At 54.7% G+C, this 27,742-nt stretch overlaps 1 protein-coding gene across 5 annotated transcripts in view; it reads right to left on the bottom strand.

The window, feature by feature from the left end:
- Positions 1-62: 62 nt before the first annotated feature.
- ATP6V1C2 (ATPase H+ transporting V1 subunit C2) overlaps positions 63-27,742 on the bottom strand; it is a 53,013-nt gene continuing 25,333 nt past the window's right edge. The window contains exons 3-13 of one of the 5 annotated variants that reach the window (XM_004274882.4): positions 25,317-25,402; positions 18,362-18,456; positions 14,026-14,117; positions 12,579-12,677; positions 11,904-11,972; positions 9,904-9,996; positions 9,696-9,789; positions 7,185-7,322; positions 6,263-6,360; positions 611-743; positions 63-336 (exon numbers count right to left, since the gene is read on the bottom strand). In XM_004274882.4, coding sequence (XP_004274930.1) covers positions 247-336; positions 611-743; positions 6,263-6,360; positions 7,185-7,322; positions 9,696-9,789; positions 9,904-9,996; positions 11,904-11,972; positions 12,579-12,677; positions 14,026-14,117; positions 18,362-18,456; positions 25,317-25,402 — 1,087 coding nt within the window. In that variant the 3' untranslated portion in view covers positions 63-246. Of the gene's footprint in view, positions 337-610; positions 744-6,262; positions 7,323-9,695; positions 9,790-9,903; positions 9,997-11,903; positions 11,973-12,578; positions 12,678-14,025; positions 14,118-18,361; positions 21,095-22,381; positions 22,680-25,316; positions 25,403-27,742 lie in introns of those variants that run through there. The other 4 variants (XM_004274883.2, XR_004485954.2, XM_049695916.1 and 1 more) reach the window with 4 other exon arrangements.

Raw genomic sequence — 27,742 nt, forward strand, 5'->3', positions numbered from 1 at the left:
GTAAAACATTCAGAAAAGAAGCTTTGAATCTGTTAGAATGTAAATGAAGAGACAATTCAAAGGATTGAGAACATTTCTTTATTGTAACTTAAAAAAAATAAATACAACTGTAACTAATTTTTGTGAGCAATATTTCTCTAAAAATTTAAATTCTGTAGGATACTTAAACTCTTCTCTGGCTAAAGGAAAGAAGCGTCTGTGGTAATTTGCACAAATATGCAAGTTTAGCGGTGCCGGCTCATCTTTCTAGTCAAGAAGACCAAGGTCGATGTGGAAATAGACATAAGGAAAGTAGTCCTGGTTGCTGAGTTGCAATCCAGGGATCTCCACGGATGCCTGCAAAAGACATGGTCACGTTCTAAGTGCATAAACTCGTTTCTTGTTTTACTTTTCTGTTTGAGGAAAGCTCTCTAGGCATTGACTGTATTTTCTGCCCCACCGTCCGCCCCCTATGCCAAACACACACACAGCCTCTTGTTAAACTTTCACATTTGTGAAGTGTAGATTTTCCTAACAGTCTGGCAGGTACCACTTTTGGAAAGTACCTCCCATGTGGAGAGACTGACCTTACTGTAGAAAGGCAGCTCTTTCTGGATAAAAATATACCTACATCCAATATACTTGCGGCTGCAACTTCATCCAGATGTCTGAAGACGGAGTTCAGAACCTCTCTTAAACGTTTGGTGGATGACTTCTTATGAGGCTGGAGGAGAACCGCCTGGAAGTTCACTGGCAATCCATACCTGTTCAAAGTGCAGAGGAGTTACTGCAGATACGGGTAAAATGAACCTGACACTGTAGTAAGAATGAAAAACGAGGCAGCATAGCTCAGGAAAAGAAAACTCGAGTGCAATGTCTGCGGTCAGAAGTGAGACTAATTGCTAGATCCTTGTGCATGGGAAGATCGCTAGAATATGCTCGCCCACTTCTGATGGTGACAGTTTTTTGACTATAGAGCCTCGGGGTCTCTGGAGTGTGTGTAATCATCAGGTGGTGAGGGGTCAAGCTGAATGGAGGCTGTTTGACTAAATATTCTGACTCCAAAGCCTTCGTCTAAAACCCAGCTTAGCTGACATACTTTTCTCCGCTGAAAAAAGCAGCACACGCACACACACGCAAATCTGGTTTATCGAGATTGTGAATTCCTTTTGCTGAGTTTTGGGTGGACAGAAAGGACTTTAAATGGACTTTGTGTGCATGAGTACCTCTGAAACCACCTGCTGGCAGCTCTTCGTGTGGTGGTATCTCAAAACACTTAAAATATTTACACTGAGTACTACATAAACAGTAAATATGCATTTTGTGATTCTCAGTGTTTTTAAAATACATGTCTATACTACCAGTGAGCAAAGGCTTGGATGTTCGATACTTATCACCTGTGCTTCTTCATGCCGGAGCCCAGCATGTGAAAGCTGGCCTTAAGATGCCCTTTTACTGCCTGACCTGTTAGTATTACTTAGTTTGAATTTCTCAGTCAATGCCCATAAACTAGCCCCTGGCTCTCCCGTCCTCATTTCTGGCTGCGAATGGTGCAAAGTGTTCACTCAAGTCCTGAGGTCTCTTGGTGGATCTGCAGAAAGGTGAAGTAAATACGTGAAAGGGCCATTTGTTAATTGCTTCACTGTAACCAAGCATAAGACGCACCTAGTCCCGTTGCCTTAGAACACTGGGTGAGCGGGGCCCCGCCAAACCCAAGAGGCGAGGGCCACGGAGGCCGGCAGATGCTGGCAGGGATGGCGGGGACACCTGCGCTAGATCGTGGGTGAGAGGATGGCCCAGCAGACCGCCCTCATTCCTTTGTTCCTTGGCACCAAAGCTCCGGTCACCCAGATGACGCTGAGGTGCTTCTGGAGAGCCCCTATTACCCGGACGCGCAGTAACCCTCGCCCTGCCTTCCCTCCTGAACTTCCTCCCCGAACTCCCAGTGCCCTGGATACCCACCCCACACCCTCGACCTCACCAGCGCAGCTCTACCCGCTTACTACAGGGAAGTCTGCAGCCTTCTCAAAGGGCGACGGTCACCAATCTCACAGCCCAGGCAACATGTATGCCAGGAGATGGCACTCCAGCTCCCAGGTGCAGCTGCTAGACCATCACTCTGCTGCCGGGACACAGAACCTGCCTCTGCCACCCTCCAATCCGCTCATCCCACCAATTCATCAGCAGGCTGCTCTGGAAGATTACCCTCCTGAACAAGGACCCCGTCTTTTGAGCTCTCCTCCCCTGACCAGCCTGTGAGCTCCTTGCAGGCAGCGGTCCGCATCCATCTTGTTCACTCACGGCTCCCCAGTGCACGGCGGATAACAGGCACCCCATCAGCACTGGCTGAACGAATGCTCCTCGCCCCTCATCCAGCCTCCACGCCCTGCACCCCTTTCTCAGCCCACTCCCCTCTTGGTTTCAGGGTTTGCACGTTCTTCCAGATCCTTCCAGCCCTTTCCCTGCCAGCCCTCCCTCCAGGTCAGTTTAGTGAACACCTCCTCATCCTGCTCAGAACCTGCTTTCCAGGATCGGCAGGTCAGCTCTCCGCTCCTGCCTCCTCCAGGCCGCCCCCCTGCTGCCCCCTCCTGGACACCTCAGTAGAAGAGCCTCCTTCCCTTCCGGGCCCCCTGGCGGTGATCCCTCCACCTGCACCCTCCGTGCTGAGAATACTGCAGCCGCCACCCTCCCCTTTAACATGGCACGACTGCAGCTCTATTTACAACAGCCAGGACATGGAGGCAACAAGTGTCCATCGACAGATGAACGGATAAGGAAGATGTGGCACATATATACAATGGGGTATTACTCAGCCATAGAAACGAAATTTGAGTTATTTGTAGTGAGGTGGATGGACCTAGAGTCTGTCCTACAGAGTGAAGTCAGAAAGAGAAAAACTAATACCGTATGCTAACACATATATATGGAATCTAAAAAAAAAAAAAAAGTGGTTATGAAGAACCTCGGGGCAGGACAGGAATAAAGACACAGATGTAGAGAATGGATCTGAGGATACTGGGTGGTGGAAGGGTAAGCTGGGACGAAGTGAGAGAGTGGCATGGGCATATATACACTACCAAACGTAAAACTGATAGCTAGTGGGAAGCAGCCGCATAGCACAGGGAGATCAGCCCGGTGCTTTGTGACCACCTAGAGGGGTGGGATAGGGAGGGTGGGAGGGAGGGAGATGCAAGAAGGAAGAGATATGGGGACAGATGTATATGTATAACTGATTCACTTTGTTGTAAAGCAGAAACTAACACACCATTGTAAAGCAATTATACTCCAATAAAGATGTTAAAAAATAAAATTCTACATGTCCAGAAATAAAACAAACATGGCACCATCGTGCCCTGTTTAAAATAAAAATTCCCTCAACTCCCTCCCGCTCTCGCCCCACATCCGAGAGCACCCAGTGTCCTACGTCACCCAAGCGTTCAGCCACTACACTCGAGCTGCCCACACCAATGGCCTCCCAGCGGCCCCATCCCAGAGGCAGCTACAGCCCTAACCTTCTGATCCCTGACTCACCCATCTCTCCCTCCTCCGGCCTCTGACATCACACAGGCTTCTTTGCTTCCACTCCTCAAATGCTGGTACATTCCCTCTAAGCGACTCTCTGGAGGTGAACCCATCCACACACATCAGTCATCACTGGTGCTTCCTAACATCCATTCCCCACTAGAGCTCTCCCAAGATCCAGACTAATGACCCAGCTACCGGCTTCTCCAGTCTCGCCATGGCCCCACCACTCACCCAGGGCCCGTTTCCATTCTCACCTTGGGTGATTTAAGCCCGATTCACTTCACCCTGAGAATGAACCAGCACTTCCTCAGCTGAGGACTGGTCCGCTTCTCTTTGATTTGATTCAGGCCACAAACGTGGGGCACCTCCTCTTTGTCTGACTCTGCGCTGGGTGACAGGCAGAGAGGCCAAGTCACCCCAGCCCTCCCCTCCAGCTCTCAGGGTAGGGAAAAAGGGCAGAACCAGCTCTGAGGAAAGACACAGCAACAAGTGCGAACCGGGGGAGAAGACCTACGCGGGGTCCGAGGGTCAAGAAACAGGCGAACTTTACCCGTCTGCTCAAATCAACTTGTTGGTTTAACATCTATTTTCTTAGCTTACGCTCTCTCCATACGATGGAATATGAAAAAGCCATTAAGGAGGAGCGAGTATCTCTATGCATACTGATAAGACTATAATGCAAAGCAGATGAAAAAAGCAAGTTGCAGAACGTTAAGTATAAGTGATGACATTTGGGGGATGAGAAGAGTCTTGAAACCATTACCTGGGATGATCTATGGGCAGTGGGGCTGCGAGGAACTTACATACTTTCCACAGTACATATTTCTGAACTTGAATTTTTTTTTTTTTACAGTGTTCATGTATTACAACTATTCAGGAGAAATAAAAAGTACAGTTTTTGAAAATGTCATACATTGATAGTTTTGGAAGGAATTATTCTTGCATATACTCAGTTTTACTGAGCTTAAACAAGATATTAGGGACCTCCCTCTCGACCTCTCACTTGAGCAAAATGGGCATCCTGTAAGGATGGGCAGGCTTTGCCACACTGGGCCTAAGAAGCCCTGATTTTCAAGGTGAGCAGGGACAGACTGGGGCCCGTCTACACTGTCGATGGCTGGAACACTCCGGGTCATCTCGAGTGTCCCTTCAGCCCAGCGCCACGATCCTTGCCATTACAGGGGTCTGAGACGGTTCAGAGGATGAGGAACCACCATCAGAGCCGGTCTGTATTTGGACAGAACCACAGTGGCAGCCACGTGGAGGATGCACTGAACGCAGGGGCCCAAGTAACAGCTGGGCGGGAGAGAAAGCAAAGGCAGGATGGAGCGCTGTCAGGGGTGCGTGAGGTGCAGGGAGGTGCGGGGGGACGTGAGGATGAGGCAGCGGAGGTGTCCAAGCGGGCCCTGAAGGTTGAGGAAGGACCTGAGGCCACCAGTAGAAACGGAGATCAGGAGGAAGGGACGGGGAGGGAAGATGAGTCAGGAATCCAGTGAAGCCGGTCGGGAAGTGCACGGCAGCAGAGACCTAGGAAGCCTGGGCAGGAAAGAGAGAGCAGGGCAGTCAGCCTGGCGGAAGGGGCCCAGCAACACCACCCCAGAGGGGCCGAGGGGCCCTGGAGCCTGCAGGCCAGAGCAGGCCAAGCTTTGGGAGAAGGGGGCAGCGGCCGTGAGCAGTGCTGCCGAGACCCCCCCATAGTTCAGGACACGGGATATGTTCAAACACAGGAGAAAGCAGGCTTCAACAGATATTTCCTGTTTGATCCCAGTTTTGTAAAAATTTTGTAAAAATAATGCGTATCTGCGGAATCTAAAAAGAAATGATACAAATGAACCTATTTACAAAACAGAAACAGACTCACAGACTTAGAGGATGAATTTGTGGTTACCAGGGGTGAAGGGTGGGAGGAACGGACAGTTAGGGAGTTTGGGATTGACATGTCCACACTGCTATATCTTAAAGGGATAACCAACAGGGACCTACTGTAGAGCACAGGGAACTCTGCTCGATGCTATGTGGCAGCCTGGCTGGGAGGGGAGTTTGGGGGAGAATGGATACATGCATATGTATGGCTGAGTCCCTGTGCTGTGCACCTGAAACTATCATCACAACACTGTTAATCGGCTATAGTCCAATATAAAATAAAAAGTTAAAAGAAGTTATGCATGTCTGCAAATTTAAAGAAACAAACCCCAAAACTCTGAAGGATGCTGGTACACCAGCATGTTAGCAGTGTTTCCTCTTGCTGCTTTCACTCTTTGGGATTACCTATAGTTTCTACAAAACAGTGAACCTAGTTTGCATTTGTTTAAAAAAAAAAAAGGTAAAGTAAGTTTAGCTGTTGTTGGTTCGGTTTGGTTTGGGTTTTACTTTTTGTGCGGCCTTGAGGGTTAGGCCTCAAAGCTCAAGGATGGAGACGGTCGGTGCTGGTGTTTCTTCCAGGAGCCCCTGGCCCCTGGTGGGCTGCACAGAGGGGGTGGGCGCAGCAGGACACTAACCCCATGACCGGCAGGAAAGGGCCAGAGCACCGGACAGCAGGGGCCCTCAGGACTGAGGGAAGGGTTATTTGACGGAGGAAACCCTAAGCCTGTTGCCAAGAGCCAGGAGTTGCAGAGGAAGAGGGTAGGAAAGCCAGGGCGCGTCCCAGAGGAGGCTGGAGGGGCCAGAAGAGGGGTGGCAGAGCCCAGGTGGCCCCGGAGCTGGCTACGCCCGCCCGCCCACCGCAGGACAGCCCAGGGCGGGCGTCTCGTCCACGCACCTGAGCACAGACTCCACAAACACTCTCAGGGCCTTGATGTGGATCCAGGCAATAAAGGCTTCGCTGAAGTTCACCTTGAGCCATCGCAGCAGCGGGCCCTGCAGGGACAGGAGTGCGGTGACCCCTCCCGGCCAGTCCACCCAACGCCCGGCCAACAAAGGACGTGGGTTTCGACAGAGCAAGCCCCGAGCTGAGAAGAAACGCCCAGGGGCCAGCAGGAGCAGCGAGGCGGTCCGACGAGGCCAGGGTGAGGCCCAGGCCCACGTTCTCCAGGGCACCTGGCGCTGGGGCAGCTCAGTGGGCCTGCCAGCCAGCACACGCATGGGGCCATCACCCACCGGGCTGCGGGGGGCAGACAGCCCCTGACCTCGGGGCGTTCAGAAGGCAGCCAGCAGGCTTCTGGCTGATACTGCGCCGCCGAGGAGCCCCCCTTCTCGAAGGCTCCACTCCAAGTCCCGGCACCATCCACCAGCCGCCACTTCCAGGGGGTTCCTCACAGCCCCACTGCACGTGGCCACAGCCACTGTCGCTAATGCTGGCATGGCTGGTCCTCCTCGGATGCCACAAAGGTCAGGGGTGGGTCAGGGGCGGGCACCCAGGGGAAGAGAGCTGAGCTGCCCGACCACCATCCCCCAGCCGGGACCTGCCCCATCACCAGCTCCAGCCACCGCCAGCCAGGACAAAGGCACCCTGGCCAGCAAGCACCAATCATTGCTGGGGGAGGGGGAGGGGGAGCGGGAGGGGCAGCTCTCAAGAGACCCTGCAGATTAGGAGGAAGGCATGATTCTGGAATCCCTGAATTTAAGACCTCAAAAGCCATAGTAGGTAACAGGAAACGCAAGGATTTGCTTTCTCCAAAGATGCCTGCGCGGGCAAGGACATGCGAGCCGGGGAACCCCAGGGCTCCCGGGGAGATGCTTACCTCACCCTCGCCCTCACTCTCTCTCTCTCTGTCGTTCTGCCCCGCAGCGGGCCTATCAGGGTTCCCTAGCGGGGTTACCTTAACCTGGTGGTCCGGGAAGGTGGATGATCCCTTTTTAAGAGCAACACAGGAAGTTTGCTAAAGGCACAGAAATGATTTATTAATCTTTCAGCAAACATGCATCACAAACAAACAGAAATCATTCTCACGGCCTGAAAAGCACCTGAAGGTGGGCTCAGGCGTGCCGGCCCACCCTCGGCACTTGCGTGCTGGTTGGACTGGAGGTGTGCCGGTGCCATTGGCACTCCCCCTCCAGGGCGGGGGTGTTCAAGTCCTCGGCTTCCATATTCCAGGGGCAGAGCCCACAGCCCCTCCCCCGGCCTGGCCTCGGCCAGGAGCTGCCCCTCCCTGGACCGTCTGTGCGACCAGCTCCGCCTTCCGGGCTGTCTGGGCTGAGTCAGGGTGTCTCTCCCAAGTCCAGCTCACAGTAGCCTCCTTGGCCGTCAGGATGCACTTAAGCATGTTACATGCAGAAAACTGGTCAGGCGTGCTGTTAGCACACATTCGACCCTTTATCAACCTTCTCTGCAGACAGGTGCAAAGAGCGGGAAAATCCCATCCTGTGCTCTCAAAGGGAACTAACACCCAGGACCTAGGTAACAAAAGGACGGACGCAGGATGCTGGTCCTATGCACCTCCAAAAAGCCTAAAGGGGGAAAGAGATTCTTAAGAAGCCGGGGTCGGGCTGACCCCCGCTGACCCCTGCTCGCTGGCGCCCGGCAAGAGCCTCGCAGGCAACTTCAAGTTTCCAAGTTAGTTTGTCCTTCGGAGCTCCGCTTCCCCTCCACGGAGACCGGGCAGGGCTCCCGGGGGGAGCCAGGGAGCGGAAGTCTACACCACACGAAAAAACGCCAGTGAGCAACCTGAGACAGAGGCGCAGGCGCTGGGCTCGGGTGTATCACCCGGGGGGTCTGTGCCAGCGCGGAGGTGGGTGCCAAAGACTCGCCCTGGTCACCTGTGAAAGGTGCCACCGCCTAGCGCCCTCCAGAGACACCGCGGGGGGCTCGGGCCAGGACTAAAGCAAGCGGGGAAAGGGCTCAGCTAAAGAGAAGGCTGGAACCTTCCTGGGATATTAGGGTTCCGGGCGAGCTCAGGTGAAGGAGGAAACCCTTTGGATCTCAGCTCTCGCTGGTGAGCATCTTTCCTGCCTGGTGAGTCGGGTCCGAGGCCAGGGGCTTAGGGCTCCAGCTCAGTCCTTAGTCTCAGGAAGGGCCCGGGAGCCTTGGCCCAAGCCCGACAGACTACGGCTCTAAGAAGTGTGTGTTCCCTCGGCGCGCACACACGTGTCCACACACGTATGCGTGCGTGTGCGCGCGCGTGCCTTTCTCCTCGGGGACAGAAGGGTTTTATACGATCAGCTCCCATTTCCTCCTCAGAGGGGGATGGGTCCATCCAGTGGGGCTCTGGGGACCCCATTTCCGGGGCCCCGTGGCTGGTTCTCACTCCTGATGGGACCAGGTGTCTGCAGTCCCTGTGCAAAGGCCATGGACCCAGAGAGGTCAGGCGGGATGCACAGAATCCCCCAGCCCGAGGCAGGAGGAGGCCCGGGGCACAGGCACAGCCCCACGGGAGGCACTGGCTCTTCACCCAAACACACACTCACAGCTTCGTGTTTACACACCAACTTTCCTCACCCCTCCCTTCCTCTCCACTCTAGAGGCTGAACTGGAAGTTTCTCTGAGAACCCTCCCTGGGGGGACTGTAGGGCAGGGGACCTGAACACATGCCCCCCGGCTCAGCCCCGCTCTGAGCTGAAGGATGCTGAGTCCCGAAGGTGCCCATTCTACAGAGCGACTTTCTCAAGGCTACACCATTCACGTTTCAAAAATGAAAATCTGTTTCTCTCTCTCTTGAGCTCAGCTGCCCTCACACATGAGAAGGTTCTGAGTGGCTGTGGCTGGAATTCTCTCGGATAAGCACCCACTCTTTGCTAAAAGCCTTGGGGAGGTAAATACAGGTGCCGGTGATGGGGATGTCACAGTACGCCTGGACGTCACACGGACCAGGGCTTCGGGTGACAGCTACCTGCACTCTCCAAGGTGGCGGCCCTGGTACTCTCAGCACAGGCGCTCCTGCCCGGAGCCCTGATAGCCTCGCTCAACCCCAGGCGGCCAGGTGGGGTCCTCTCCCAGGGCCAGTGCCCGTTCACCTCTCAGAGCCTCACTTCCTCCTCTGCAGAATGGAGCTAAGAGTTTCTTCCCGGAGGGCAGTGCCGGGCTCGGTGAGATCTCCTACAGCAGGGCTCACGGCTCATGTGTCACCTCTAGGTTACCAATACTTGTCACCCTCCCCCAGACCCTGTCCGGCAGCCCCAGGAGTGTGCACCGGGCAAGTAGGGATGTTGGCGTGGGTGTTGGGACTTAGGCAGGGCCCTTCTGCTCCAGGCCTTGGGTGCGCGGGCACCAGCCAACGCCTTCAAGAAAATCCTCGGGGCCTGTATCATAGACTCACGTATTGTTGCTTCCTATCCGACAGCAGTCTGGTCATCTCTTCCCTTTCCCTTTTAATTTCTTTTTCATCATAGTAAAATTCACGGACAGTGAACCTTAAAACAAGCAAAGGAGAGGCTTCCGCTAAGAAGCTTCCAGTCAGAGCAGAGACCCCCCCCTCCAGTGGAGACAAACCAAACCCGGAGAAACCCACCGAGGCCAGCCCTTACTTATTCTCTTTGGCTTTGGTTTTGAAATCGTCAATCACTTTTCGAAACAGAGTCACGGTGAAGAGGCCACACTCGTTGTCCTCAGCTATCAACCTGTGGGAGAGAAGCGTTTGTTCACTGGACTCACCATCAGGCCCCGGAGCTGGGCCGGAAGGAGCCTGTCCTCTCCCCGGCGGGGTGGGTCGCTGCAGGGGGAGCCTGGTGGCCCTGGCGGCAGCGAGGGTGGAGAAAGCGAGGGCGTCCCTTCCTAGCGCCTAACTCCTGGCTGCGCGGTGTCAGCTGCCGGCGCCTTCCCGGCGTCTCCTCTCCTTCTCTCACCCTCCAGGCTAGGGCTCCAGGGGTGACCCAAACGCCGAGACCTGCTCGGATCTGGGGTGTGCTCCAGGTCATGAACTGGCCGAGAGCAAGCTGTACGCAGGTCTCAGTCACCTGCTGCGCCGAGCGGGGCGCGCCAGCTCTCACGCGCTGTGGTTGCAACGAAGCAGAGGAAAAGGTTCCAGATGGAGGAAACCATCCCACGTGGGCATTTCACGTCCAACGGCACAATATTCTAATCGGACACGGTCTCCCTGGCACACCTTGATGCAGGACCACTGCGGTCGCTGTCCTCAATGTGGGGGTCACTGGGGCCCGTGGTCTGAGCGTCTCTGAGTCCCGCTGGCCAGATGACCTGACCATGGGCGCCCTTGGGCCCAAGCAGGGTCTCGGGTCACCTTTGCTGCTTCTCCGAGCCCACACCCATAGGGGCTGACCGAGGTTCCAGAAACCTTTCCAGAGTAAGCTCAGCAGACTCTCAGGTGCCCCCCGACAATGGAGGGCCTGGGGGTTCTGGTCTGAGAAGTCAAGCCACCTCCTGAAGCAGCCTCTCCTGGCAGAGTTCCCAGCACTTGGCCATGGAGAGCCAGCATTGGAGAGCAGTGAACACTCCTGCCAAGCAGGCCAGCGTCGAGGGCCAGCTCCTCTGCCGGCCTGTACGCCCTCCTCCTCCAGCCTCCCCCGGTGACCTCAGGCTGTGACTGTCCTGGCCCTGCACCCTTCAGTTTAGCTCCTGACTGCTCTCTCCCGTGAGTTTGTGACCCTGGGAGAGCCAGCAGGCGCCCCAGGCCAGAGGCCTCTGGGCTGGGATGGGAGTGGGCAGGGCTGCCCAAGACTCATGGAGAAACCATTTAAAGTGCAGGCTATTTCAGGCATGGGAAAAGGCACAGAGAATACACACCCACGTATTCCCCGCCCAGCTTAAGACATAAAACCATTTTCGTACAATAGAAGCCCCACATGCCCTCCCCAACCTCATTCTAATCCCACCCCTAGGTCACCGCTGTGCTGAGTTTGGCGTTTCTCATCCTCAAACACCCACAATTCCGTGCACCTGCATTACCCAAGTCACATACAGTTTAGTTTTGTCCATTTTTAGATTTTAAATAAATGGCTTCGTGCTGTGTGTCCCCTTCTGCAACTTGCTTTCCGCTTAACACCACAGAGCGAGATTTATCCTTGCTCATGCCCGTAACGCTAAACTGTTGATTTTCCCAGCTGTGTGGTATTCATGGTTCAAATATGTTCCTCTATCCCTTCTGCTGTCACTTTTCCAGCCCTCACTGGCCGCTCCTGCTCTGACCCCAGCAGGCCACACGTCGAGACTCTTTTTCTCTCCTGCTCGGGCTCTGTGGCCATCACAGCCAGGCTCTTGATTGACCCTCAGGTGGGGAAGAATCCAGGCCAAGCTGAGAATGCAGAGCAGAGCACAGTACAGGCCCTGCATGCCCCGAGGGCCGGAATGTAGTCAGGGAGGGCTTCCCGGAGGAGGGGGCAAGGAAGCGGGATGCTGAAAGAGGGAGGGAGTCTGGCATGTGGCTGAGTGTGTGGCTGTGAAGGCACAAGGGTGGAGGGCTGAAGGCACTTGTGCTCTTGGGGCATGTTTGGTGGCTAGGTGCCCCGGAGCACCCACACACGCCCCCCCCAAACCCCAGGCCCTGGGGCCAAGCTGAGGTCTCACTTACTTTGTCGACCGTGGGACCACCATGTCCGAGAGGGATTCGTAGGTTTTTTGCCATTGTACATAGCTTGGTCTGTGAGAGTACAGAATCGTTCAGTGATTTTTTGCAGAAAAGACTGTGGAGTGTCTTAAGAGTCCAGGAAGCTGCATGCCCCTTTCCCTGAGGGCCTGAGAGGAGCAGGGCCAGGGGCCAGACAGAGCCCCAAACATCCCCTGAGGCACTGCCGTGTGGGACCCCTGTCCCCAGCCCCATCTGGGGCTTAGCCTCCCCATGAGGACCCAGGCACCATGGAGCGGCCGTGAGAAGGACTCAGGAGATTCCTGCTGGGGGCTCAAATCCTGGTCCTGTGTGAGCGTGGGCAAACCAGCTGACCTCTCCGGCAGCAGGACAAGGGAACAGTAACAGCCCCCGCCTGACCCCAGGCGTGTTGTGAGGGAAACGAGCTCCTGCGTGTGGCATCGGGCACACAGCAGATGCCCGAGAAATGACCGCTTCTGTCACTATTACCGCCACAAGCACTGTCACCTGCTCCCCTGACCACCCCACAGCTGCCATTTAGGGCTCTAGGATCTAACCTTGGGGACTCCCGCTTCACCTCTGTTGGGCAGGACGAGTGTCCTTCTGTGATCACCAACCCAGATGGAGACCCCAAACCACTCACCTTCCTGGTCCACTTACTTGGGAACAATGACCAGAAGTGTGATCAGATACTCAGAATCCAACACAAAGTCTTCTTTGCTCACAATATCGCTCAGTGTCCGAGTGAAGAGGTTTCCCCTGAATCCACGTGGGACAAAGGGGTTGTGATCAGCAGAAAAGCACACAGAGGCATCCCTGGGCCTGTGGGATGCCCAGACCCCCAGCCCTCCCACGACACGCAGGTGTTGGGACAGCAGGGGCAGCAGGGGACAGGAAGGTTCAGGATGCTTCCTGGGGCGGGGGGGGGGGCCCGGGCTAAGTGTCCCCCGGCTGTGTGTCTGGGCGCCCAGAACTGCTGTGCCTGGCGGGACCCCAGGTCCTATCACCAGTCACCCGAGCTGAATCCAACACCTCGGTCAGCTGCGCTGCCCCGGCGCAAGCCACCGGCTGTTGGGAGGGGATCGCTGGCGCCAGGCAGCTTATGTTACCCAAATGGAACACAGCGGTCGGCTCACGCCACCACCTGGGCCACTCCGGGCAGAGACAGGCCCAGAAGAGGGCTCCGTTTCACTTTACACACCTTACAGGTCCAGCAGCCAGGGGACATTCACCTGAAATAGCTTTGTACGTGTGTCCAGTGGAACCTGTTTCATCAAGGTCATGGTATTTTTAGCACAGGGATCAAGGCTATTGTATCAGCCAATGGGCCAGAACACAACTACTGGGACGGTCTGTAGCATCAGCACGTAGGCCATGAGGTTAAATACCCAAGCGCACGTTGCTTCCCGAGGAAAGAGTTCGCGAGCCCTTAGTCAAGGCAGAAGCTTTAGGTAAAAAGCTGTCCCACAGGGCTCTCCAGACTGCCCCGCCTGGAATCCACACGCCCTCTTCCCCATGCCCACCAGCCATCACTGATAAGGCCCTTAGGGTCCCTCTCCAAAGGCACCCTGCAGTGCCCGTCTGTCCCGGACTCCTTACGCTATCAGACCTTATCTGTCCGGTCTTATCTGTAAGACCTTACTTACACCTGCACCCCTTGCGCAAAGCAGACTTTCCATAAATATTTGTTGAGTGAATAACTGTGAGCTCTCCAAGTGCAGAAATGATATTTTATTCTGCTTTGTATCTTTAGGGCCTAGCATAAGGCCTGAGTATGGTGGGTACTTAATAAACATGGATCCGAAGAAGAAAAAGAGAAACATCAGAGGGAGATGGAGACTGTCGGACCCTCTTCACCCTCCCCTCCTTCACTCTGTGTATGTTCAATCAACCACTGTTACTGTTGGCCCTCCCTGCCCAGCACGTAACTCCTGAAGAGGCAGGAGTGTCTCCATGTCTGTCTGTCCATCTGGCTGGCTGGCTGTCTCTCTCAGACACAGACACCCAGCTCACCCAGTGATCTGAAAGGCCCGTGCAGGAGCCCGGCTTGGACGCTGCCCTGGCCAGGCCCTGAGGCTGCAAGGAGCGTGGGGCCCCGAAGACTCACGTGGATTTCTTCTCCAGGTTCTCCAGATTTGTCTTCAGAGCGTTGTAGGCGGCCGTGCGGGACTTCAGGTCCGTCTCAATCTGTGCCAGTTGCTATTTGGAAAAGCAAGAGTTTAAAGAGTTTAAAGAGTTGGCTGAACTTTTCACAATTGCCGCAAATTGCTCCTGGCGCACTTAAGGAAAACGCTGCACCCCGCCCGTTTGCCGGGATGGCTTGCGTTTTTCTCCCCTCTGCTCTCCCAGACCTTCCAGCATTTGACCCTACAGTAAGCTCACCCCGGGGGGCAGGGAAGGGATTAATGGCTTTTCTAGGATCACTCAGCAAGCTGAGTCTTGTCCCGATTTCAAGCCCATCTCGCGCTCTCAGGGCCCCCAGGGCCCCAACCCCATGTGCTCTCAGGCTCTGCTAGAGGTCAGCTCGGGCTGACCCCCATCCCGGCTTCTCGGAGGACCCGCCGTAGCCCAGCCCTGACCAGCACCCAGGTCTCCAGGCTCAGCTGTGCCCCACGGCAGCCCCTTCCTGTTCTGTGTAGGTAGGAAGGCTCTTTTCAGTTTGGAGGCAGGTCACCAGCCTGACGTTAGGGATATCCCCCTGTTCTGGAAGTTTCGGGAGCACGTCCGGGATCCCCTCCTGCGGTGGGCAGGGAAATGAGGCTCAGCTCTCCAGATGCCTGGCCTCAGGTGCCCCACCTGCTCAGCCGGGGTGATAGCTCATCCACAGCAGTGAAAGAAAAATGCTCACCAGGCCCAATTCAACGGAAGTGCTCAAAACTCAGCAGCTGTTACGACGATCACTGCAAATCAGTATCTCGAGGTCGCTGAAGCCCACGGCTCAGCGACAGCGGCGAACCCCTCTTGCCCGTGGGAACTGTGGGGATTTTCTGGCTCCCGCTTTAACAGCAGGGTCCACGAACACAGAACGGGCCCGACAAAGCACGGCACCCACACCACGGAATACTGTGCCAGCGACACGGTGCCTGAGGGCTGGTCCCACCCGGAGGAAACACATTCAGGGACGCCTCCCTGGTGGCCCGCCCTCGGCTGCGAGGGGACATTACATCGCACCAACACACACAACAGAGCAGCACACCACTGCTGCTACGGGAATGTCTCAGGAATCACTACACAGAAAAAGGAGGCAATCTGTAGGATATGCAATTTTGAGTTGAAATATATATACTTCTAATATAGATGAGAGGATCCACTTTAAACTTGTAAACATTGGTTACCTTTAGGGAGATTAAAGGGAGTGGCAGTTGGAGGGGAGGGGACGTGTGGGTGATGTGGGGGGGGCTTTCATCTTTCGATTTTGATTGTTTGATTTTTAAAATAAGATTTATAATTTTTTTTTACAATTTTTAGAACCTTTTTACTTTGAAATGATTATCGATTCACAGGAAATTGCAATGATTATCGATTCACAGGAAAGAGGTCCCATGTACCCGTCTCACCCATTGCTAACATCTCACATAACAAGAGTACAATATCGTAACCAGGAAATTGACATGGCTACGAGCCACAGATCTTGATTTTTAAAATAAGATTTATACATTTGTATTTTTTTTAAAGGAAAAAAAATCAAACAAAAAATCCTGTGTCGTCTTTATTCTTCTGATTTTACCACAAGCCAAGGAAAAACTACAGAGTTTTAGAAAAACTGCAGTGTTTAGAAACCCGCAAAACAACGAGAGGAACTAGGACTTGGGAACCCATCAGGCCCGAATTTGAATGCCAGTTCCAGCTCTGGCTGTGTGACGTGGTGTCAGCTCCTGAACCTCTCTGAGCTCAGTGCCATGGAATTACCATGAGCTGCTACAGTCCTCAGAGCAGGTCATCCAGAAAGGTGAGCCCTTTCTTCAACAGACTGAGTCCCTCAAGGGCAGGCTGGGTCTGGGTGATCTCTGCGATTCTGGGCAGAGCGGCCGGCACAAGGCAGTGCTTCGAGAACATGTCCAGAGCCAAGCGCTCCCACAGTCCTGCCCCTTCTGGCATGTGGCTGGCGTGCACTTCCCACCACCGAGGGGCAGGTGCGCCAGGCAGAGCCTTGAGACCCCCTGAACCTCCCTGCACAGCACCCAGAGATGCTTCAGGTGGTGGAGACGCCAGCGGCCGCTGCCCGAGTGGTTTGGAGGGAGCAGACCCCCGCCGAGCACCGTGGACATGTGTGCGGTAGGCATAGAAACTGTTTGCTATGTTATGCCGGTGAGACTTGGGAGCCTTTTTGGAACTACACCGTGACCCAGCCCGTGGAGACGGACACAGCCAGGGGCTGGGTCCCCATCCTCGCTCCCCTTCATTAGGGGAGGCAGGTGGGCTCAGTTCCCAGCTGTTGGGAGGGTTGGGGGCCCAGCCCTGAGAGTGTCAGCACAGGGCGCCTCCCAGGTGGGGAGACCCGTTCGGACACCTAGAAGACACTGGGCGCTTTCAGAGAAGGGAGTTCCTCTGACTAGGATGTCTCTAGTTAACAGATTTAGATCTCGCGATGCGGGGAAGAGGCCTGAGCCAGTGCTGAGGGCAGCGCTCGAGTGCTCCTGGGGCGGGACGGGGTGAGGGAGATGATGCCCGGAGCCTCTGTCTGGCCGGCCTCAGAAAGCTGATTCCTGGCAGTGGAGCCAGCCCAGGGCTTCCTTGGGAAGTGATGCCAGGCATACGGTCCAACCGAGACCTGCATCCCCATCCCAGGGCAATACTTCGACACCTGCAGGTCCTGGGGGATGCCACGCCACCTCTCAGCCAGCTTCCCCATCTGAAAGCAGAGGAAGGCGACACCTACCCCATAGGGGTGATGTGGGAAGTAAAAGCCCAGCCTGGCTCCAGGCACACAGGGAGCGCTTTCCAAACCAGTGCCCTCCTCTCCACCCTGCTTTCCTGCCAAAGTCACTCTTTGGGTCCCCCGGACTAGAGAGAAGCCAGGTCCTGTCCTCTACAACTGCTCTGCTCCCCCGCTCAGCTGACGCCCCGATGCACTCTGGGAACCCTCCTCACTGCCTGCATCCCCGGGACAGCCATGCCGGCGAGCGCTGTCCCCAGTGGACGTTTGGCACAGCCCTGGCCATGCTGCCTAGCTCAGTCTGGCCTCACCAGAGCAGGGCGGGGAGCGGCCAGTCCCACAAACTACTGTGTGCTTCCAGCTTGGGGGTGGAGGTGCGCAACACCCTCCTGGATGCCACACCTGGCACAGGTGCTCTGGGAGCCCCTCCTCAAAGGGCCTTCCAGAATCATTGCCCAATCGCCCCAGGAGGGGCTGGGACCTCTGATGTAAAGGGGGCCCGATGAGCTGCACGCAGATTCCAGAGCCTTCTGATCCCACCCGTGCTCCCAGAGACACAGGCCGGGCGCCAGCCCGCCAGCAGGAGATGCACAGGACTGCAAGAGGGTGGGTCCCAGCAGCCCATCGCCTTCACCTGAGCCGCCCAGACACACCTGGGCGCTTCTGTCGCCCTGAGACAACAGGAAGGCTTTGTTCCCGGTCTGGCTGAGATGCTCCCCAGCCACCCAGCCACAGGAGACGTGACATATTAGGGGCTCTGTGCATCTTAGAGGGAGGGGAGGGACAGTGGCCATAAACCATCAGGCTAAACCTCAGAAGCTTCATCAGCGCCCACCCTCAGGGAGACCAACGGGAGTCAACACGCTGCAAGACACCCGCGATGTCCCCAGAGGGCTCCGCCTTGGTGCTCTTATTAACGCAGCAGAAGCTGGAGGCCCCCCGCTCACCGAGACAGTGCAATCATGGGGGCAGCACCCACCGGCCTCCCCACTGTCACCAGGGGTGGGACCCCGGGAGAAGCCTCCCGGGAGTTAGGGCTCTTAAGCCAAACTCTCCACGGAAGCAGATGGTTTTTGTTAAGTAAACAATGGCCGTCGGGGTCGGGAGAGTCAGGGTGGGACTGACTTCTCCGTCAGCACCTTTCAAAGGGGAGCGCAGTGAACAGGCGCCGGGGTCTGGGGTCAGAACACCAGGGGCTCAGAGCACCCGTCGAGGGCAGTGTCCTGTAAGACGAAGCCACCCTGCCCAGTGGCAGATTTGGAAGAGGTGTAGGGAGGACAGGTGGTCACCAAGCCGTTTCCAGGGCTGCCCTGAAACCCAAAGGTGTCTGACCTTGCCCAGCACACGGAAGGCCACAGCTCAGGGCCCAGTCAGGGCTGGCGGGAGCCAGACGGGAAGGGACCCCACCCAGGGCCACTGGGCAGGGCGAGGACCCACCCAGCCTCCCGCCTCCGGAAAGTCCCTCCTCGCTTCGCTAGGGTGCAAACGCCGTGTAGCTTCACCCCAGATGGTCAGTGACGCCGGTCACAGCAGTGTGACGTCCCCCAAGAGAAGGCCCTTCTCTTACCTTTGCCAGAGTGTCTGCTATGCTCACCAGCGGCTGCTTCGCAGGATACTTGGCCATGTCCCATTCGAAGTGGGTCACAAAGGACGTTAAGTCCGCTGGAAGAACATAAACACATTGCACCAGACAGTGGGCTCCCCGTCTCTCCTGAGACGCAGGCAGGCCAAGCATCCCCACTGAGACCGAGGAAGCAATGAGAGAAACGGAAGGACAGACCCAGGGCGCCCTCCCCCTCCGAGAGAGCAGACGCTCCCCACAGGAGCAGAGGGCCAGGCCAAGCATCAGCCAGGACCACGGGTAGCCCCACCCTCAGGATGCTGTAGAGGTGCGCTCCCGCACCCAAGCTCAAACTCAGACGCTGCCCCAGAGCCCCGCGCGTGGGAGGCCCTGCTCTCCCGGGGGTGGCCACGAAGTCGGAGATGTTCTGCGGCACCAGATGAATCCCCTGCCTTTTCCAGTTGGTTCGACCACACTCCCAGCTGAGTTGTCAGTTCAAGGTACCCCAAAGGTACCCCAGAGAGCCCCAAGCCAACCCCCAAGACCCCACAGCCACCATGGGTGCCACCTGCCCCGCAGATGACCATCTCCCTGCCTCTCCCACGTCCCAGCGCTAGACATGGGCCAGGTCCTCACACGCGTCTATTTCAACAAAGGCATTTTCAACATTAGCGAAATACTGGAGTTAGTGAAGGTGGTTTTTACCACCTGGTACAGATGTGCATTTGTCAGGGTATGTTCTTTATATGTTCTTTATATAAAAGTGCATAGTGAGTGGAACGAATCAGTGTTTTTTCAAATTTTCTTTTCTCTCTTACTTTCTCCGAAAGCAAGCCTAAACCTGTGTGCTCAGGGTGTTTGATTGTCTGTAACCGGCCGCGGGTGGAGGAAGGGGCTGGGAAGTCAGGCAGCGGCGCCTGGGGGCCCTGGGGCGTGTTAGTAACCAAACCTCTTTGCACCTCAGCCTCCTGACCTGAGAAGTGGGTGCGCGAAGGGGTGTCCGCACACCTCCTGAGGGCCCTCTCTCCTCAGGTGAGCTCTAGGCACATTGAAAGGGTGCGACCCGGGGGCCAGCTGCAGGCTACACCCCGGTCCATTACCCCTTCAGTGTAGGATGCGCTACGGGGGCCCCCAGAATTCCATGAACGCCAGCAAGATGGGCCTTGCTAACCTGGGTTCTCACCCCAGGTTATGTGGACGCCGGCCCTTCACGCAGGTGAAAAGGGACTGGGCACCGCTCCCTCAACATTCAGTCACCGCGACCGAAGGCCAGCTCACTACTGTGCTGGGGACAGCAGACCGTAGCCCCCTCACCTTCGAGGTGCTCCCTGTTTGCTTGAGTCAAACATGACACCACAGTGAGCAGTGTACACACGGCTGGCAGGGGCTGAGGAAGGAGGGGGAGAGCCCACACCTGCCTCCTGTCCTGGAGGGCACTCCAAGGGCTTCGTGGGGACCCCGTATTCACGCAGGGACGGAATGGGACAGAGTTTGCCACGTGGCCAGTGAAGGAGGACGCCGGGCATCAGGCAGGGTGGACTGGTGAGCGTCACATGCGGGGCATGAGGACTCCCTGGGTCACGCTGATGGAGCGGGGAGTCTGGACGGAGGGGGAACAAGAAGGCCAGGCAGGGTCAGGAAAGTAACGTCTGCACCTTCTCCTGTGGCGATACAGACACCAGGCCCACCTCCTGAGCCCCTCGCACATGCCAGGAGTGGGACACGCGTCACTCCAACCTCAACAGCACTGCGGAAAGGTCACCAAGAGGTCAGGACATAGCCGGGGGGGGGGGGGCGGGGGGGGGGGACATTGGTGCTCTGAGGAGCCTTCTCTGGGGTGTGAGGGAGACAGAAGGGAAAGCTAAGAGGGGCCCATGCCCGGGGAGTAGAGGCAGGGGACCAACAACGGCATGCAGGGACAATTACCCCTGGGGCATGAAGGAGGCTCGGGGTACACCTGGGTTTCCAAGTTGGGTGACTAGGTGAAAGGAGGGGATGCTCACTCGGCCAGGCAGCGGGGAGGCGGCAGCCTGGGATGGAGCAGAGGCGAGCGGAGACGGGCTCCGCTTGGGACGAGCTAAGTCGGATATTCGGGTCAGTTAAGTTCCCGCACGGCAGATGGAAATGAAGCGGGGCTTGGAGGAGGGAAGTGGGCTGTGGGAGGGAGGTCAGCAGGATGACGACGCTGGTGATGACCATTACGGTAGCTGACGCTGGCTGGCGCTTTACTGTGGCCTGGACGCATGAGTTACTTCAGTTCATTTACCCTTCAACCCTGTTCAATATTATTATTATCTCCATTTCAGAGATGAGGAAACTCTGGCACAGAGTAAGTCGTGTAACGTCCACCAGAAAAGGAGACAAGGAACGCGGAGGCCAGGGAGGACCACGCCCCTTCCCCGCCCCAGCCTCAGGCAGGAGCAGCCACACTCTGGGGGGACAGGGAAGCTGCCGTTGTCGGCACCTCCGCAAGAACCACACTCCGATACCTCTGGTCTCCTGACTTAGAGGGTCCTTCAGATTCCAACGGTGTTGGGATTGACAAGAGGGCCTCTGAGGCACCAAGGGTGGGGCCCTGACCCAAGTGGACTAGTGCCCTTATAAGGAGAAACCAAAGAGCCCCCACGCCCCCCGTGCTCCCACCAAGCAAGGGCCGTGTGAACATACAGGGAAGGGAGCAGGTTCTCACCAGGAACCACATCCGCCATCACCTTGATCTTGAATTTCCAGCCTCCAGAGCTGTGAGACATAAACATCTGTGGTTTAAGCCTCCAGTCTGCAGTATTTTGATACGGCAGCCCGAGCTAATACAGATTTTGGTATTAATTTGGTTATTAACATGGATTTGGAGATTGCTACACTAGGGCAGGGAAATGACTGTGTAGGAAGGATCCAGGCCTCGGAGGAGCTGCACTGAGGTCTGCATGACGGCAGGGGCGCAGTCAGAGGCAGAACTGACGGTCGCAAAGGACTCCTCGTGTGCCAGCAGTCACCCGATCCTGCTACTGGACCCTACTGTGGGCCAGGCCCTGGGCAAGCACGACGGTCACACACCTCCCATGCGGTCACATGCTGCCCGGTGGGAGCCGTCACCCACCACACAGGCCAGGGAACAGCCTGCCCTAGGCAGGTGCCAGGCAGGTATGTGCTCTAGAGACTCCTGCCTCTGCCCACCCCAGACCCCTGGGCACACCACCACCCAAGCTAAGCCACCCCCGACTCCTCACTCTCTCTCTCACTGCTGCTCTTGTCCTAAACATCAGGCTGGAGACCAACTCCTGCAAGCCTGCCCGGCCCTCCCTCCCCCTGCTGGCCTGAGCCCCTGGATGCCTGCCTCATCACACTAACGACGCTGCACGATCACCCTTGCTTCCCTTGCTCTTTCAGCCTCCTTGAGGGCAGGTGATCATCTCTGTGTCCCCAGAGCCTGTGACAGTGCCCAGCAGGGAGCAAGCGCTTCGTATGAGAATCTGCCTGTTAACCCTGATTATTGGACTAACACTATCCAGGTTGCTTAGAAGAGGTATATTTCAGACAAGGCCTCGTGTCCATGCATTTTCACAAACTCCAGGCTTTTACGGCGCTCAAACCAAAGAGAACGCGTCCCTCTTTTCTACTAGAATGCCTGTGACTCCTTTAGGACTCAGCCCCCCTCCTCGTGGAGGCTCCTAAGTACTTGGTTTCCATCACAGCACGTCAGGCACTGTGGGTCTGGTCCCCAGGCCGCAAGCTCCTGGAGGACAGTCATTGCTGGATGCCCGGCACCCAGCACACTGCCTGGTACTCGACGGCCAGGCCCGCGTGTCTGATGAGTGAGACGAGGAGACGGTGAAGGTCTCCCGACAGAAGCCTCCAGAAACCTCTGGTTCGTGACTGTGAGTTCTTCCACCTCCTCTTCCAGGTGGAAAGAAAGCACCAGCCCCAGCTCCAGACACCGCCCCCTCCCCGCAGCCCCAGCTCCAGACACCGCCCCCTCCCTGCAGCCCCAGCTCCAGACACCGCCCCCTCCCCGCAGCCCCAGCTCACGCATCCAAGGGCCTTGTCCCCTCTGCCTGAGGACGCCCTCAGCCTTAGAAAGCGGCAGCCCTGGGCCCTCCTGTGCTGACAGGACTGCAGCCTCCGCTCCGCCTGCCCCGGAAATGACAGGCTCCCGTCCCCTCCCCTCTCCCCAGCTGAAGTCCGGAAGCCTGGTCTCGAGGGAGCAGTATGGGCCTTGGATCAAGGGCCTGTGAGGTCAGACCACGGCCCGGGCAGGCTCACTTTGAATCAAAACACGCTGTACACAGGCGGCTGCCCTTGAGCAACAATGATGTCATCTAAGAACCAAAACAAGGCCTTCCCGGCAGCGGCAGAAAGAAGGACCTGTGACCACACAGGCGGCGGTCTGCTGCCTGGGCAGCCAGACGGGCCTTCAGATGGTTCTGACTCTGCGCGCTCAGCCTCTGCTGCAATCATTCCACGCTCCGAGCGCAGCGAGAGGCAGAGAACTAACAAAAACAAAAGGTGCCCGGGCAGAGCAGAGAGCCGTAAAGGGATTAAGTCCATCGACAGGTGAGAAAACCAAGACCCAGGGAGGTGACCTGCCAAGGTCACAAAGGACCAAGCCTTACTGTTCCAAGGCCAGTACTGCTGGCCCTCCAGCAAACACAGCCCAGAAGACTTGGGTGTACCCTCAGGGACATCAGATTAAAATCCCACCTGCTGGGGGCAACACTGAGTTTCTCCAGTGAATTCTCTCAATCACTAGTTCCCTGGGTGCTCTGCAGAAGAAAAATATTTCCCCATCCGGATAATATCAGGAAAGCCTGAGACAAGCTGTCTCAAAGGTCTCTTGACTGCAGTACTTTTCAGAGCCTTTACTACACGTGCATGAGCAATGTTCAGCAGCCGGCCATGAGCTCTGCCCTAGCGTCCTTGACCTTTGTTTGCACAGGGCTGGGGTACGGGACCAGCTGGAAGTTGTGGGCACCCAACTCCCAGGCGGCCTAGAGATAATGCAACACATACGAACAAATGAAGCTGAATTCCCACCTCCTGAGAGGAGAAGCAGCGGCTCTTAGAGTCGTGCCATTTGGACTGGGAATGGATACGATGTAACAATAACATCTAATTTTAATTGACGTGAATTTTGAATAGAATATAAGCATTTTGATCATTATCGTAATGTGAGCTCAAATCCTAGAATCCTCAGGACCAGGTTTTTATCTAGAAAAGTAGCTCTAGGCCCTAAGTCCGCGCTTCGGTCTAGGGCCCTATGAGTTACCTGCTGGGAAGTAATATCAGTTCATCAATTGAACAAAATAATTTTTTTTGATTAGCCTCGGCAAGAAATCTCAGTGTAACTAACAGATTGCATTTGGGAAGGCATTTTGGTGACTTCTAATCTGTAAAGATTTGTATTTGTCCTAAGAGGATCTGCTGGCTTCAATTCCACCAGTCTGAGCAGGCTGGAGAAAAACCAAAGCAAACGACACCTTCGAACAGGGAAACCAGAAATGGCCTGTTTAAGCACAGGGACTCTCCCAGGAGGGGCCTGAGAGAAGAGGGCTCCCTGTATGAGCCAGCCCCTAAGAACAGGCAGGAGGACGCTAGGGACAGCCATCACGGCAAGAAGCGAACCGCAAGCCAAAAGATGCCCAAGTTGATCTTGAACTCCAGGGTCAAGGCATTCACCACTCCAGGAGGCATGCAGTGCTGCATGCCTTGCCTCCCTCGAGGGAAGGGAGATGCAAGGAAGAGCGGGGAGGGAAAAAACAGTTGCTATCTGTGTTATATGGATATCGTGACCACGCTACGAGATTGTCACTTGAGAAATCCATCGTCACCTGATCACTGTATCCCTACAACCAGACTGAGATTCCACCTTCCGGGGGACATGCGGGTGGCACATTGAGCACACACACAACAAACAACGCACAACCTACTCTTTAAACATTTCATTTTCTCCTTCAAACCTGCAACGTAATAAGGTGGAGTTATTAGACTGCAGTAACATACAAAACTAAGTTCAGATTTGGGAGTACGAACATTTCCATGTATCAGTTAAAACAAGAAAAGAAAAAGCTTTCGAATGTTCCCAGGAGGGAATTCCCTGGCGGTTCAGTGGTTAGGACTCCACGCTTCCACTGCAGGGGGCACGAGTTCGATCTCTGGTCAGGGAGTTAAGACTCCACATGCCACACGGCGGCCAAAAAAAAGAAATGTTCCCCGAAGGGAAAAGACTTTAATTTATATGTAATAAATGATATAAATAAATATTAAATATAGAATATATGTTCTCATTTTCAGTATACTTATGCATAGAGTCATAGGTCTAATTATCTCTACAGATGCTGAAACACCTAATTCTAAGGTTTCCAAAGCCTCAAAGCTTTTGTCTTGCACGTTTTAAGTGCACTCAAATTGTTTGTACACTAATTCATGGACCAAAACATCCTCGGAATCTAAAGATTTATCCTGTTTGCATAGGGGAGACAGAACGCCAAAGGCAAACATGCTACCCAAAGTGTTTTTGGTCCATCTCTCCTCCGCCTACTGGGCACAACTAAAGAATTCAGTCTGAGGCATTCCCAGCAATGGAGGCATTTTTCAGCCTCGTTTGGGGAAAGGGATAAATCGGTTGGGGGGTGGAGACGGAATACTCCATGCGGGATAAAGTGGGGGCTGATAGACAAGGTGGGTGAGCCAACCAACCATTAAACCTCATTGAACCCATTTTCATTTCAAATTTCACTGAGGAGTTCAGCTACAGGTAAGAAATGCCAGATGCTTTAGAAATGAGACAGCAGGATTATAAGCTTGTAAAGGGGCACGTCTTCCAAACAGCGGTGCCGATGTGTCAGTCTAGAGCCTCCGTGGTACCTGCATCATTTCAGCCACTACTGTGTGGTCACATCTGAGGCCACTGATGGACCAGAATGGGCTGGGAAAGCACCGTCATAAACGCACTTCAGGAACCTACCTCCATTGGCCAGGAGGTTCTCCTGGACCTTCCCCTTTGCATCCTCCATCACTTCCACCACACTCTGGGCCATTCTCTTTATGAGGCTTTGGGGAAAGAACAAAAAGCCAGTTAGAGCAGGAAACTGCCCTCAGAATACTCTCACACTCTGCTGGCAGGAAAAGGACCAGAGTCACCCTTTGGGAGAACAACCCAGCAATATGCATGAAGAGACGTAAAATGCTAACCAGTATTTAAACCAGTGTTTCCACTTCTGGGAAACTATCTTAAGGAAACAGGACAAACAGAAAAAGCTTTCTGAATAGAAAGATGTTCTTCGCAGTAACGTTGCTGACAGCGAAAAACTGGGAGACACTGGAAGGTCTGACAATAGCAGATTGTTTAAGTGAAGGACGGTATACCCAGCTGAGGGGTTATTAGCAGCCACTGAAAATAGGTTTACAAGGGATTTCTAATACCGTGGAACAAGGCGTGCATTATAATGTTACGTGGAAAGAAAACAAGATACAGACTTATACACACAGTACGGCTGCAGCTATGTGAAAATGCTCTTCCTACTTTACATATTTTCTATTCCAATGCAGTATTGCTTTTATAATTAGAAAATTAAAACTTTCTAAGTCTTCAGAAAACATACTGAAGGCTCCAGAAAGTACGAGAAAGGAAAGGAAAGTATGAGACTTGGAGGCAGAAGGGCTCAAGTTCACTGTGGCTCTGCCAAAGGTATGACTCTGGCCAAATTTATTTAATCTCTTTGAGCCTCAGTTCTCTTCTCTGTAAAATGGGATGATACCCATTTTGCGGGACTGTTATAAATATTAATAGAACTAATCAGGCAGGAGTGTCCGGTGGCAAAGAGTGTCCACTCCTGGAGGCCCATCAGTTAGAAGTCCAGCTGGCAGCAGGCCAACCAGGATCAAAGTCTAAAAGCTCTGATGATCTACATCTTTGCCTCAGGCCCTCTCTACTCATTCTCCTGGCTCCCAGGAGGGAGCAGGTGTTTGCAGGCAGGAGGATGAGGTCACTGAATTCCAAATGGAGAACACGGTTTTCTGCTGATGCAGACACTGGCCACGTGGCCACTCAGAGTGGAGCCCAAGGGCCTAGGGCCCGACACAGAAAACTGAGGCAGAGGGCACTGAAAGGCCCCAGATTAAAGAAAGAGAGGGAGAGAGGGAAAGACGGAGAGAGGGAAGGAAAAAATGACAGAGTAGGCAGGGAGAGCAACTTGTTTTCGCATCTAACTTATGTATGTTCGTGACCATAAACTGAAAAATACAAGTATAAAGTAATTAACAAAAAATGAAGGGGCTTTCCCGGTGGTGCAGTGGTTGGGAATCTGCCTGCCAACGCAGGGGCATGGGTTCGAGCCCTGGTCCAGGAAGATCCCACATGCCGCGGAGCAACTGAGCCCATGCGCCACAATTACTGAGCCCATGCGCTACAACTACTGAGCCTGTGCTCTAGAGCCTGCGAGCCACAACTACTGAGCCCACGTGCCACAACTACTGAAGCCCGCGTGCCTAGAGCCCATGCTCCGCAACAAGAGAAGTCACCGCAATGAGAAGCCCGAGCACTGCAATGAACAGCGGCCCCCGCTCGCCGCAACTAGAGAAAGCCCGCGCACAGCAACAAAGACCCAATGCAGCCAAGAATAAATATAATTAATTATTTAATTAATTTTTTTAAAAAATGAACAACCACACTCTCCCACCCAAAAGGAAACACGTGCTTTGAATTCTGGCATATTTCCAAATACTTAACACTTCCACAGTTTATATTAAGTTGAGGTTCTCTTTTGTTTACCAAGTCCTCTATCACTGTTATTGAATCATCACAAAAATTCTCGAATTTTTGTGATGATTATCATCCCATTTTACAGATGGGAGACTGTGGCCCAGAGGAGTAATTTGCCTCCCAACTACCCAGTTTGTCTGTGGACCCCAAGGCTCTAGGCCACCTGGGCTCAAATCTCCACAAATGTGTTGGCATTTCTTAGGATAGCAGTTCTGCATCTTACTAATGACAACGGGGCAAGTTACCTAGCTAATCTCATTCTGTTTCCTTGGCAAAATGCGGGTGATGTTCCTCATCTCACAGAGTTTGGTGCAATGCATGTCAAGAACCAGGCCCCCGGGAGCTTGTGGTAGGTACCTTCAGATGAGCTCTCAGCAGCCTGATGGAGGCGTCTGGGCTCTCTGCCCTCTGGCTCCCCAGTAGATTCGATAGGAGACGGTGAGGGCAGGGGTAGGGGGTACAAATCTGGTTCCCTCCCAGTTCCAGTAACCTATCTCCCCTCATCTCCTATAGCCTAGGGGTGTGGCAACCTCTCTGCGTCTACCTGGGTTCCTGTACCATTCCTTGTGCTTCTCAACAGCCCTCATACAACTACACGCTCCTTTATGAATAGACCTTTCTCAAATCAT

The sequence above is a fragment of the Orcinus orca genome, chromosome 13, assembly GCF_937001465.1.
Source record: "Orcinus orca chromosome 13, mOrcOrc1.1, whole genome shotgun sequence".
Lineage (NCBI taxonomy): Eukaryota > Metazoa > Chordata > Mammalia > Artiodactyla > Delphinidae > Orcinus > Orcinus orca.